The 12,528-nt window shown below is 39.6% G+C and overlaps 1 protein-coding gene across 1 annotated transcript; it reads right to left on the reverse strand.

The window, feature by feature from the left end:
* Positions 1–535: 535 nt before the first annotated feature.
* On the reverse strand, positions 536–11,147 carry LOC132973418 (myosin heavy chain, fast skeletal muscle-like). Its single transcript, XM_061036884.1, has 41 exons — positions 11,084–11,147; positions 10,954–10,992; positions 10,452–10,673; positions 10,236–10,379; positions 9,983–10,139; positions 9,858–9,885; positions 9,548–9,644; positions 9,351–9,443; positions 9,197–9,260; positions 9,019–9,117; positions 8,824–8,927; positions 8,564–8,702; positions 8,344–8,462; positions 7,976–8,125; positions 7,704–7,874; positions 7,301–7,601; positions 7,091–7,155; positions 6,910–6,997; positions 6,699–6,816; positions 6,494–6,617; positions 6,206–6,347; positions 5,866–6,116; positions 5,539–5,781; positions 5,280–5,456; positions 5,056–5,201; positions 4,875–4,965; positions 4,400–4,789; positions 4,161–4,287; positions 3,955–4,073; positions 3,675–3,871; positions 3,295–3,478; positions 3,029–3,194; positions 2,788–2,912; positions 2,378–2,686; positions 2,086–2,289; positions 1,869–1,994; positions 1,610–1,780; positions 1,418–1,522; positions 1,227–1,322; positions 732–863; positions 536–640 (listed from the first exon to the last, which is right to left on the reverse strand). Exons 3-41 carry the CDS (start codon positions 10,656–10,658, stop codon positions 623–625), a joined length of 5,787 nt encoding a protein of 1,928 aa, XP_060892867.1. The 5' UTR covers positions 10,659–10,673; positions 10,954–10,992; positions 11,084–11,147; the 3' UTR covers positions 536–622.
* Positions 11,148–12,528: the final 1,381 nt, after the last annotated feature.

Here is a 12,528-nt window from a genome sequence, read left to right on the forward strand (position 1 = left end):
CTACATAAGGCCATATGCAGTCTAATTCAATGATAGACTGAGGCTCATTAGATAGAGAACATCTACATAAAATGCCTTCAAAGTAAAGGATTAATCTGCAGGACTTTATGTTTGTTAGAGTACCAGACATTGAAGAAATAAATGAGGGACTATACCATCAGACTGGAGATACAGGGTCCCACATTTTAATAAGGTCAGACTGAAAACATTATTTTGTACACCAGTCAATACTAAAATTTAATGTAGAGCTGAATCCCAGATCAAAGCTCATTTAAAGTCTCTGCATATCTGTTTGGTGTTTGAATGTTTTGGCAAATCTTTGTATCTTTGTATTTTGTCTTTAATTTTTTTTGTTGCAAATGGAGCCGCTGTGATTCAAGAAACATTTCAGACCATGTCTGACAATAAAGTATTATCAAATCCAATCCAAGATGATTTTTTCTCATTTGTATTTGATTTCTGGATAGCACATATTACCAGTCTTTACACTTTTCTATCAGGGGAAGCAATAAGAAGAAAAGGATCAGACAGAAAGCAGTTTTCCAGTGCTTGTGTATTTTATTTTCATGTTTCACATCATATTATATGATGAGATGTACAGTAGATGATCAGCCAGGGAACTTTACTCGGCCTCTTTTCCCTGAAGACAAAAACAAAAGTGTTGAGGCATGTTCATTTCATTAAACTTAAGGCAACAGTATCTCCATATTTTCAAAACAAGTTTGATTTACCTTGCCAGAGTCACGGCTCTTAGCTCTCAGCTTGTTAACCTGGGTCTCTGCAATGTCAGCACGCTCCTCAGCCTCCTCCAGCTCATGCTGGACCTTCCTGCACTTGGACAGATGAACATTGGCCTGCTCCTCCTGGAAAACCATTTACAAGGTTTAAAGGTATTGAAAATTTTACAATTTTATATTAAAGGTCTTTTCTTATATATATATAATTATTTGGTTAACAAGAGTAAGTGACAATTATTTAATATTTTACTCAGAGGATCACTGATTTTAATATGATAGACTTTTGGTGCATGATAGTGACCTTCTTATGTATATAACTTGTGTGTACAATATTTGTGCCATGATGGCTTAGTGTGATAGATGCTGCATTCATCTACATTTCTTGTACTTATACATAAATAATATAATCTGTACAAAAAGCTAGATTAGTTTGAAAGACTTCTGTCATTTTATCTCTATATTATTTATAAATATGAATAACTCTCTTACCGATTCCTCAGCCTGCCTCTTGTAGGCCTTCACCTTGAGCTGCAACTTGTCAACCAGATCCTGCAGCCTGGTAACATTTTTCTTGTCCTCTTCAGTCTATGAAAAAAGATTGGATATATTTTAATTGTTTTAATGTTTTAAACAATAGATAGGTGATAATGATTTGATGCCAAATGTCTAATTGACTGTACCTGGTAGGTCAGCTCTTTCACTCTCCTCTCATATTTGCGCACACCCTTAACAGCATCAGCTCCACGTCTCTGCTCAGCCTCAACCTCTGACTCCAGCTCACGAACCTTCAGAAAAAAGCAAACATTAAATGTAAATATACATTTTTCAAAGTCTTGACCCTGTTGTAAGAATTATTAACAGGATATTCTCACCCTAGACTCAAGTTTCTGGAGCTGCTTCTTGCCACCCTTCATGGCCAGATTCTCAGCCTCATCCAGGCGGTGCTGCAGATCCTTGACAGCAACCTCAAGGTTCTTCTTCATCCTCTCCAGGTGAGCACTGGTATCCTGCTCCTTCTTCAGCTCCTCAGCCATCATAGCAGCCTGTAGGAGACAGCATTTAATGTTGATAAGAATTACTTTATTAAGACACATTAAGCAGGAGTAAAAAAGCATTTCTTTTAAAACCTACATCAGTGATGGCCTTCTTGGCCTTCTCCTCTGCATTCCTTGCTTCCTGAACTGTGTCATCGACTTCACTCTGGACCTGAACCAGATCAGTCTCAAGCTTCTTCTTGGTGTTCATAAGGCTTGTGTTCTGAAAGTATAAAAAAATGATTTAAGTCATTGTTTTCCCTTAATACTGATCAAGATTAGTTAGATAGTGGAGAAAGTTAAAGGAAATTCACCTGAGAGTGCAGAAGTCCAACACGCTCACTTGCGTCCACCAGCTCCTGCTCAGCAACTTTGCGGCTTCTCTCAGTCTGTTCCAGAGCAGCTCTAAGTTCCTCAATTTCAGCAACCATGAGACCGTTCCTGCGATCTACCATAGCAGCCTGTTCCTTGAGGTCTTCCTGAGCTCTGACAGCATCATCAAGGTGCAGTTGTGCATCCTAGTGAAATATGTCAGGAAAATATTCCCTTGAATGCCAAATGAAATTGCACTGACAATCTTTGCACAAAATCTGTGTGCTACAATACCTTCAACTGTGCCTGAACATTCCTCAGCTGCTTCTGGGACTCAGCAGCCTGGCGATTGGCGTGGCTCAGCTGAATCTCCATCTCATTCAGGTCTCCCTCCATCTTCTTCTTGATTCTCAGGGCATCATTCCTGCTCCTGACCTCAGAGTCCAGATTGCTCTGCATGGAGTCAATCACCCTCTGGCTATTCCTCTTGATCTGCTCCATCTCCTCGTCCTTCTCAGCCAGCTTCCTGTCTACCTCACCCTTAATCTGGTTGAGCTCAAGCTGGACACGCAGGATTTTGGACTCTTCATGTTCCAAAGTTCCCTAATGAAAGTAAATAATTCATATATAAATCTTCATTCTTTAAAATACATTTGTCCATGATTTAAATTGTCTTTCAGAGGATTTCCCCTGAACAATTGTACCTCAGCCTCTTCAAGAGCTGTCTGGATCTCAGACTTCTCAGTCTCCACCTGCTTCTTGGACTTCTCCAGCTCATGGATGCTCTTGCCAGTCTCACCAATCTGTTCAGTGAGATCAGAGATCTCCTCTGCAGAGAGATTCATGTGTTTTGTATTGTTAAGCCTTAAATGTTTAGTAAGTATTAAATATGTTAGAAATAAACACTGTAATACAATGCTTCTGTAGCATGTAGTAAGAACTCACGTTGCAGGTTCTTGTTTTCACGCTTCATGGTCTCCAGCTGATCCAGAGCTTCCTCATATGAGTTCTTCATCTTGAACAGCTCAGTGCTGAGAGAACGAGCCTCCTTCTGAGCTCCCTCAAGCTCTGCCTGACCCTCCTCATACTTCTGTTTCCACTCTGCCAACACCTAAAAAGCCATTTATTTGCTCAGTTGTTTATCAGTACAATGGCGAATCAAATGAGTGTGTCTTTGATTACAGAGTATAGTTGACAGACGGACACATTACCTTGTCAAAGTTTCTCTGCTTCTTGTCCAAGTTGGCAGCCAGGCCATTAGCTCTCTCCACATCAATCATGAGGTCCTCCACCTCACTCTGGAGCCTCTGTTTGGTCTTCTCCAGAGAAGCACACTTGGAATTGACAGCCTCAATCTGCTCCTCAGCCTCCTGGAGGCGCTGGGCAAGCTTTTTCCTGTTTGAAAAGGGTGTGATTGTGAAAACCTTAACAATCCATGTTGGCACTGATTATGTTTTCTCCACATAATATTGCATGTTTAAGAAATCTTCTAACATTTTGACCTTTTAAACTAGATTCACATATGAAAGGAGTGCGACCCGTTCAGGCGGTACCATTGTCATTTAAGCTGAGCCGTATAAAATGTACGTACTTGGATTCCTCAAGCTCCTCAGTGCGCTGGATGGCATCAGTTTCATACTTGGTTCTCCACTGAGCCACTTCACTATTGGCCTTGGACATTCCACGCTGCAGCTCAGCCTTTGCCTCCTGCTCCTCCTCAAACTGCTCCCTCAGCAGATCACAGTCATGGCGGGCTGATTGCATTCCATGGGCAAGGGCATTCTTGGCCTGATGTAAGAAATTGCCATCAGTGTGAAAATGTAATAAATCACACATACAAAGTTCTCAGTAAGAATTGAAAGTTTTCTTACCTTAACCTCCTCTTCAATCTGTCTCTTCAGCTCTTCAATCTGCTGAGTGAAGGCCTGTTTGCCTCTGGTCAGCTGGGAGACGAGAGCTTCTTTCTCTTCAATTTGACGACTGAACTCACCTTGAGAGAAACATATCATGAAACATTAGTTTGTGTTACAATTTAAAATATTCAACTACTGAGCAATCACCGATTACTTTAACATACCATTTTCTGTCAGGAGACGTGCTTTCTGCGCACTCATGTCATTGTTTTGACGGACATTTTCATCATTCTTGGTCTTCAGTTCACTAAGTTGGTCCTCAAGAGTACGGCACATCTTTTCAAGATTTCCCTGATGATGAGAAACAGAGATCATGTCAGTAATCATTTGTTTTCTAAAATGTAAATTACCTTGTTTACTGAACTCTCTTGGTTATTAAAGTAGCATGAAATGCATTGTGTACCTTTGCTTTAGCAACAGCCTCCATGTTGCTGGAGAGGTCATCAATCTCCATCTTGTATTCACTCTTTTCCTTCTCAAGCTTCTGCTTGACGCGTTGGAGGTTATCAATCTGCTCTCCCAGCTCAGCAACGCTGTCAGCCTGCTTCTTGCGAAGAGCAGCAGCAGTGGCTTCATGCTGCAGAGTGGACTCCTCAAGATCACGGCGGAGCTTCTGGAACTCTGCTTCACGTTTCTTGTTCATCTCAATCTGGGAAGCAGTGGCTCCACCGGCCTCCTCCAGCCTCTCACTGATCTCCTCAAGTTCCCTGGAGAGGTCAGCTCTCTGCTTCTCAACCTTGGCACGAGCTGCACGCTCAGCCTCAATCTCCTCCTCCAGTTCCTCAATACGGGCCTGTAGAATGTAGATATGATGTGTTTCAGTAAACTTTCACTTGACAAACAATATGTATTCTGTTTAATTTAACTCAATATTTCACCTGAAGCTCCTTGATCTTCTTCTGAAGCTGAGCACCCATTGACTGCTCATCCTCAATCTTGCTAAGGAGCTGGCTGACTTCAAAGTCCTTCCTGTGAGAATCATGGATACATTTCTTAGTAAGAGTTCATGCTGTTACAGAAACGTTTGTGTATGCTTTTGTTAAAATAAACAAAAGTTACTTTTTAATTTTCTCATCAGACTGCTGCTTGTCATTCTCAAGATCCATTATGGATTCCTGGGCCAGTTTCAGATCACCCTCAAGCTTCCTCTTGGCTCTCTCAAGGTCCATACGCAGCTTCTTCTCTTGCTCCAGAGAACCCTCAAGCTAAACAATAGTATACGGCTTAATGATCAGGTTTCAACACCAATGTTATTTGCCAATTTTAAGGACTTGTGAACTTACATCATCCACTTGCTGCTCAAGCTTGGTCTTGGCCTTGGTCAGAGTGTTGACCTTGTCTTCCTCAGCCTGCAGATCATCAAGAGTCTGTTGGTGAGATTCCTGAAGGGCTTTCTTTTCCTTGGTCAGCTTGGCAATGCTCTCATCCTGAGAGGCCATCTCCTCAGTCAGGTTCTTCACCTAAATATGCAAGAAAGACGTTGTTATTGAGGGTAATATTTAGATTAAACTTGATGGACTAGATAGATTGTTTAATCCAAACCTTGTTCTCAGTGGCGTGTTTCTCCTTCTCCACTTTGGCCAGGGTAAGCTCCAGATCATCAATATCCTTCTTGAGCTCAGAACATTCATCCTCCAGTTTTCTCTTCTTGGCAGTGAGCTCAGCATTGATTTCCTCTTCATCCTCCAGCCTCTCAGTGGTCTCTTTGAGTTTGGCCTCCATCTGAATTTTGCTCTTGATAAGACCCTCACATCTCTCCTCAGCATCTGACAGATTCTCTGTTTCCTAGTTTGTTGTTTGAAAAAGGATATTAACGAATCTACATAGTACACTATGAAACATCATATCAGTCAGTCAATGTGTACTTACAGATGCGACTTGCAGCTGCAGATCATTCTTCTCCTGCAGAAGGGACACAAACTTCTCCTCCAGCTCCTTTTTCTTGGCCAGGGCAGCAGCCAAATCTGTCTTCATCTTGTCATAGTTCTCCTTCATCTGCTGCAGCTCCTTCTCAGTTTCAGCGCTCTTGAGCAGAGGCTTGATCTTGTAGTACACTTTCATCCATGGCCAGTGTTTGACATTCATGAATGAGCGGATGTTGTACTGGATGGTATAGATGGCTTCCCTGCAGAGAATAAGAAGGTGTAACTGACAAGTTTGTTAGGTATTTTTTTTTAAATTATTCTCATTCAAAACTAGCTTTTTTCACCATGCCTCCTCTCTGTCATCTTCACAAATTCCTTTCTCATGACGTAACCACGGCAGAGAGCCTGAGTCATGGTGACCAGAGATGCCAGCTTTTCATCTCTCATCTCCTCAAGGAGACCCAGGAGACCAGCCTTGAAGAACACCTAAACAATCATACAAAAATGAAAATGAATGTTGTAGAAACTCATATACAGTAAAGACATCTTTAAGTTATGTAACATACCCACACAATGGATGAAACATCATATCCCTTGTAGTAGAACACCTTAGAAAAAAAGTAGTATCTTACCTTGGTGTGTCCAAATTTATACTCGTCATGAGGAACATCAATTGATCCAAGCAGCTTCTCTGAAGCCTTCTTGTTATCAATGAACTGGCCCTCAGGGATGACACTGGCATTCAGCACCTTGTATCTTTTATGAGAGAGTTCATTGTTAGTGTGAGTGTTGCCTTTGAATCATCTTTATCAAAAAATATACAATATGTATAGATACCTCTGCTTGAAGTCAGCATAGAGGATTCTGCTGGGGAAACCTTTCCTGCAGATTCTGATACCCTCCAGTACACCGTTACACCTGAGCTGGTGGATGACCAGGAAGTTCTCCATCAGACCTGTAAAAAGACATTCATTGTAGTTATGAAACATGTAACAACAAAATATAACCATTCCTCAAAGACTCTATTCAATTGATCTTTTTTATGTACCTGGAGTCTTTGACTCATTGGGAATCAGGCAACGCACAAAGTGAGGATGAGTGCTCCTCAAGTTAGTCATCAGCTTGCCCAAGTTCTCCTGTAGATTTAAAGTGATGTCATTAAATATATATCAGTTTGGAGTATGAGTGAGAGGTGATTTTATAGCAAAGTCTTCCATTTAAAACCTTACCCTAAACTGTGAAGACACAGTCTGCATAGAACCACCCTTCTTCTTGCCTCCCTTCTTGCCGACCTCTGTTGATATTGTTTAAGTTGACATGTTTTGTCTGAATTCAACATACAATTCACGTAAACCAAGGCTACATTTTTTTTAAGAATGTACATTTTGTTGAACATAAAAATACATTTTATACTGTAAATAAATGTTTGGCTTTCTTACCTTCAACAACAGGAGGATACAGAGCAGCCAGCAGTTTAACTGAGGACTTTTGGTACAGCTGAATAACAGAGTCATTCAGTGGATCCTTGTTCTTGTCCAGCCAGCCAGCGATGTTGTAGTCCACTGTACCAGCATAGTGCACCATGGAGAAGTGGGCCTCAGCCTTGCCCTTTGCGGGCTTGGGCTTCTCAAATGCTTTGTTTTTGCCGAGATGCTGGTCATACAGCTTGTTCTTGAAAGATGTGTCTGTTGCCTTGGGGAACATGCACTCCTCTTCAAGGATGGAGAAGATACCCATGGGCTTTAGAAGAGGGAAAGACATATGTTATAATCTTTACATTTTCATACATTTCATACATATGTACATTGAATATAACTAAGAGCAATTTCATGGAATCTTTACCTTCTCAATCAGCTCAATACAGGCAGCCAAGTCCATGCCAAAGTCAATGAACTCCCAGATAATACCCTCCTTCTTGTACTCCTCCTGCTCCAGGACAAACATGTGGTGGTTGAAAAACTGTTGCAGTTTCTCATTGGTGAAGTTGATGCAGAGCTGCTCCAAAGTGTTGAACTGTAAGGAGACATAAAACCAGCATGAGTTTTTGCAGACAAAAAGAGTGTTTCTATCAATAAAAGTCAGTCAGGTACTGAACTGTTGGAAATTAAGCTCACATCAAAGATTTCAAAGCCAGCAATATCCAGCACTCCAATGTAGAACTGCCTTGGCTGTTTGGTGTCCAACATCTGGTTGATACGGACGACCATCCACAAGAACATCCTCTCATAGATAGACTTGGCCAGGGCAGTCACTGAGTTCATTACCTAAATAACATCACAAATACAGTTTGATTAAAGTCAGTGAGGTATGAAGTAAACTTCTTTACATAATATATCCACTTTGAAGATGTTTTTCACGTAGTGCTAAATCCAACTCCTAAAAAGTAGCTTTGAATAAAACGCTACCATTTCATTGTCATATTAGAGTCATTACTACTTTACTAAAGTGCAATTTTTTAAATTTCTTTACGTTTTATGTTTACCTGAGGTACGGTCTGTCCCTTGGTCACATACTCATTTCCGACCTTCACTCTGGGATAGCACATTGCCTTCAGCATGTCAGCAGAGTTCAGACCCAGCAAGTATGCAACCTTGTCAGCATCTGACAAAAGTGCAGTGATTCACAGTTAAATATTCTATGTAATATTTTTGTTGTTCCTGAACTATAATAAATAAATACATTTATAAATATTGTGATCTCACCTTCTGTGCCGTCAGGCTCAGCCTGCTCCTCACGCTGCTTCTGCTTGAACTTCATGCTACCATGGTGGAGCACAGCACCAGTCATCTTGTAGATGCTGACTTTCTCTTCACCAGTGAAGCCCAAGATATCAATAGCGTTCTATGTTTGAAAGAGGTGTCCAAACCAGATTTTATCAATTTACAAAGTGTAGATAGATTACTTTTAATGTTGCACTTATTCACAAAACATGTATAAATATGTTATAGTAAAGTTCACTCACATCAGTGGCTTCCAGCTCAACTTTGTCATCAATGCTGGCAACAGTGATCTGACCCATGCTGCACATGGGGAAGTCGTAGGGGTTGCTTGTGATGAGTGTCATTTCTGGAGATCAAAAGGGTGTAAAGTTCAATGCATTGTCATGTATAAAATGTATAAAGCAGTTTAACATTGAGGAACAAGTCAATGTGTTTACCAATAATCTCAGGTTTGTGGTTGGTCATCATCTGGTAGAAGATATGGTAGCCTCTCTCATCAGGAAGCTGGAATGTCACTCTAGACTTCTCCAGCAGATCTATGAATAATGTTCATAAGTCACACTGTGCAATTCTTCATTCTAGTTATTTGTCTATTCTAATAGTATTGTTACTTACATGTCTCAATATCAGCACTAGCCAGTTTGCCAGTTGTGCCGAAATGGATTCTGATGAATTTACCCTATTTAGAACAAAGGCAGTTTTTTAACATCAATGAACATGGACAATGTGTAGCAAGACATCTGATTTACAGAAATCCCTCCATACTTACGAAACGAGATGAGTTGTCATTCCTCACAGTTTTGGCGTTACCATAGGCCTCCAGCAGAGGATTAGCTGCAATAATCTGATCCTCAAGGGAACCCTGTAATGAAGGTTAAGAGTTGATATAAAAATATTTTATTTTCCAATGTGAAAATATTGCATACATGAAGAATGCTCAATAGTTAAAATAGTAATTTATCCCACCTTTGATGCGTCCCTCTTCGGGCCACCAACTGAGATGGTTGCAAAGTACTGGATGACACGCTTGGTGTTCACAGTCTTTCCAGCACCAGATTCTCCACTAGATAGATAGATAGATATACTTTATTGTCTGTCCCAACAGAGACAGAAATTCTCCTTCGACAAGGCTTGAACAACAAACACAACTTACATAAAAAACAGAAAGCGCAGTACATTAAAAGAGGACTTTTAGGTATAGAAAAGACATTTAAGAACTTGTTTGATATATTTTTTGAAGTATATAAGCAATATGTTAAACACATTTTAAACTTACGTGATCAAGACAGACTGGTTCTCCCTATCTGTTGATATAGACATTCAAAAATAAAACAGTTAACTCTGTTTTCTTGCATCAGAAACATCATATACTGATAAATGATGTGTATCATTATGTCTTACCAGTAGCCATGAACTGAAAAGCGTTGTCAGAGACGGAGAAGATGTGGGGTGGAGCCTCCATACGCTTCTTGCCTCTGTAGGCATTTACAACCTCTTGGTCATACACTGGGAGCCATTTGTAGGGGTTCACAGTGGCACAGAACAACCCAGAGTAGGTCTGAAAGCACAGAGATTCAACAGTGACCTCAATGTTTCAAACAAGTAAATCCATGTTAAACAACATCTTGTTTCTTATTAGGGCCCATTTTCTTACATAGATCATCCATGCTGCATAACGCTCTTTGAGGTTATAAAGCACAGAGGCTTCATTGAGATGGGTCATCATGGCCATGTCCTCAATTTTGTCGTACTTGGGAGGGTTCATTGGAGTAACGTCATCTTCTTTAACTGTCTTCTCCTGCAACAGGACACTTGTTACAATGAGGACTGTTCACATTAAAGAATTGTACTCTGACTTTATACTACTAACCTCCTGAGTGTCCAGGGTTTTGACGGTGACTTTGCCACCTTCCTTCTTGAGGATTGTTCCCTTCACATACAGCTCCTTCGCATCAGCCACATAGCAGGCACTCTTGGCATCAAAAGGTTTGTTTTGAGCCTCGATTCTCTCCTTCTCAGGCTTACGGAGGTAAATGGCAGCCTTGCCGTAAACGGCCATCTCTGCGTCCGTACTCATGGTGGCGGCTTGTATCTAATAGATAAGAAATGAAATGACATCTTAGACTGAGTTTTAAGTTCATGTTAGTAAACAATAATTGAACTTAAAATATTCTTGAGAATTAATCATATCCACATTGAAACCATGTTTCCATATCCTTATATAAAGTTTTTCTGTGTAATTTCAGAATAAGTGGATTCATAGAATACATTCTAGGATACAGTTTAAATTTACAACACAGTCATTGTATAACTAACTGCTTTCATTATATGCATCACTAATATGTCTCACACATAAATGATAGATTACTTACCTGACTCCCTTCTCTGTCAGTAGGTAGTATTCACCAATCCTGTTCAAAACAGTTTAACATATGTTAGAGGAGATGAAAAATCACAGCATCACAGAATCAATTTCTGAATCATTGCAGAACATAGATGTACCACAAGCAGGAACTCCAAGGTCTTCTGTGAACTACCCGTTCCTAAACGACTACTTTTATTGAATGGGGCAGTGCTGACACCTCCAAAGTTAAATGTGGAATGCATTCCAAATGTGGTATGGCAATGTAGTCAGTGATATGGAGGAGATCATTAAAAGCATGTGTTGAAAGTATACATCTAATGTTTCAGGTTTTATTAGTATGGCCAGCATTGGAATATTATTTGATCATTACTTTAGATTAGCTACAGGCTCTCCAGCCTCTTGCATGCTCTACAGAAGTCAATTCATTTATTTAAAAATAGGCTTATAGGTTAAAAAAGGAAATTGATAAATACATTTGTTCTCTAAAGGAACACAGTCTATAATTTAATCACTATTAATCAGTAATTATTTTGTCATTGTTAAAGTTGTACAGTATTTTGTTATTGAAATTATCTTATTTTAAATTATGTAATTAGGGTTGGGTATCGTTTGGGTTTTTTCCGATACCATTGCTTAATCGATACTTATAAAACGGTACCAGTGCCTAAGTGTCTGAATTTATACTTTTAGGATAAAACAATAACAAAAATCAAGATGATGGTTGACGACATTAAAAAGAACACTTTTTTTATTTAAAGGTCAACTTAGAACTTCAAATTGAGCAACACATGTCCTCTTAAATAAAAAAAATAAAAAGTAACCCTTCACAATACATCACATTTATTATGTGATTTTAAAAAGTCACATAAATGAATCCTTACCCAACTACAATATGAATGAAACTTTCTAAAAACTACTCTACCCTCTACTTTCAACTAACCAACTTGAACATTTAAATGATTGAATGATTGAAGAGTCAAAGAGAAGAATAAATAAATATTCTTCTCTTTGATGATGTCAATTAGATTAGATTTGTCTTGTATCTTTAAAATATCATAAGGTCATGAGGCACAATTCTATCTAGGTTTTTTATAGGTCACTGTGTTCAGTTTTTGAGACCAGGGAAGATATTTTTACAAGTCAATGTGTGTTCAGTTGTCAGTACATCGTAGCTCCAAACTGAATCTGTGTACTTCGAGAAAGTTGTTTCTCTCCTGTGTTAGTTGTGTTAAGTTGCTACTCCTGAAAACACACAATTGTCTGATATGACATCATCAAAATAAAAGCATTCCATAGACTTAACGTAGGAGGACTTTTATTGTGAAGAAACTTCCGGAAATACAATGCGTTTATCATCGAATTGACTGCGCTTTAGCGGTATTACACTTTGGGGGTGATTTTCAATAACACTGAGGGGAGTTAGAGCACTTTTAGCCGTCACTGTGAACACGAGTCACTGCAACAGCCCGCATATTTTAATCATCTTGGACTTTGGACAAGCGAAACATCATCTTAAACATTTCTGAAGTCAGAGCGTGTCGTGTTTTGGACGGCAGCTACGAGGTCAGCTAACTTTGAGCTA

This window comes from Labrus mixtus, chromosome 4 (genome assembly GCF_963584025.1).
Source record: "Labrus mixtus chromosome 4, fLabMix1.1, whole genome shotgun sequence".
NCBI classification, from domain to species: Eukaryota; Metazoa; Chordata; class Actinopteri; order Labriformes; family Labridae; genus Labrus; species Labrus mixtus.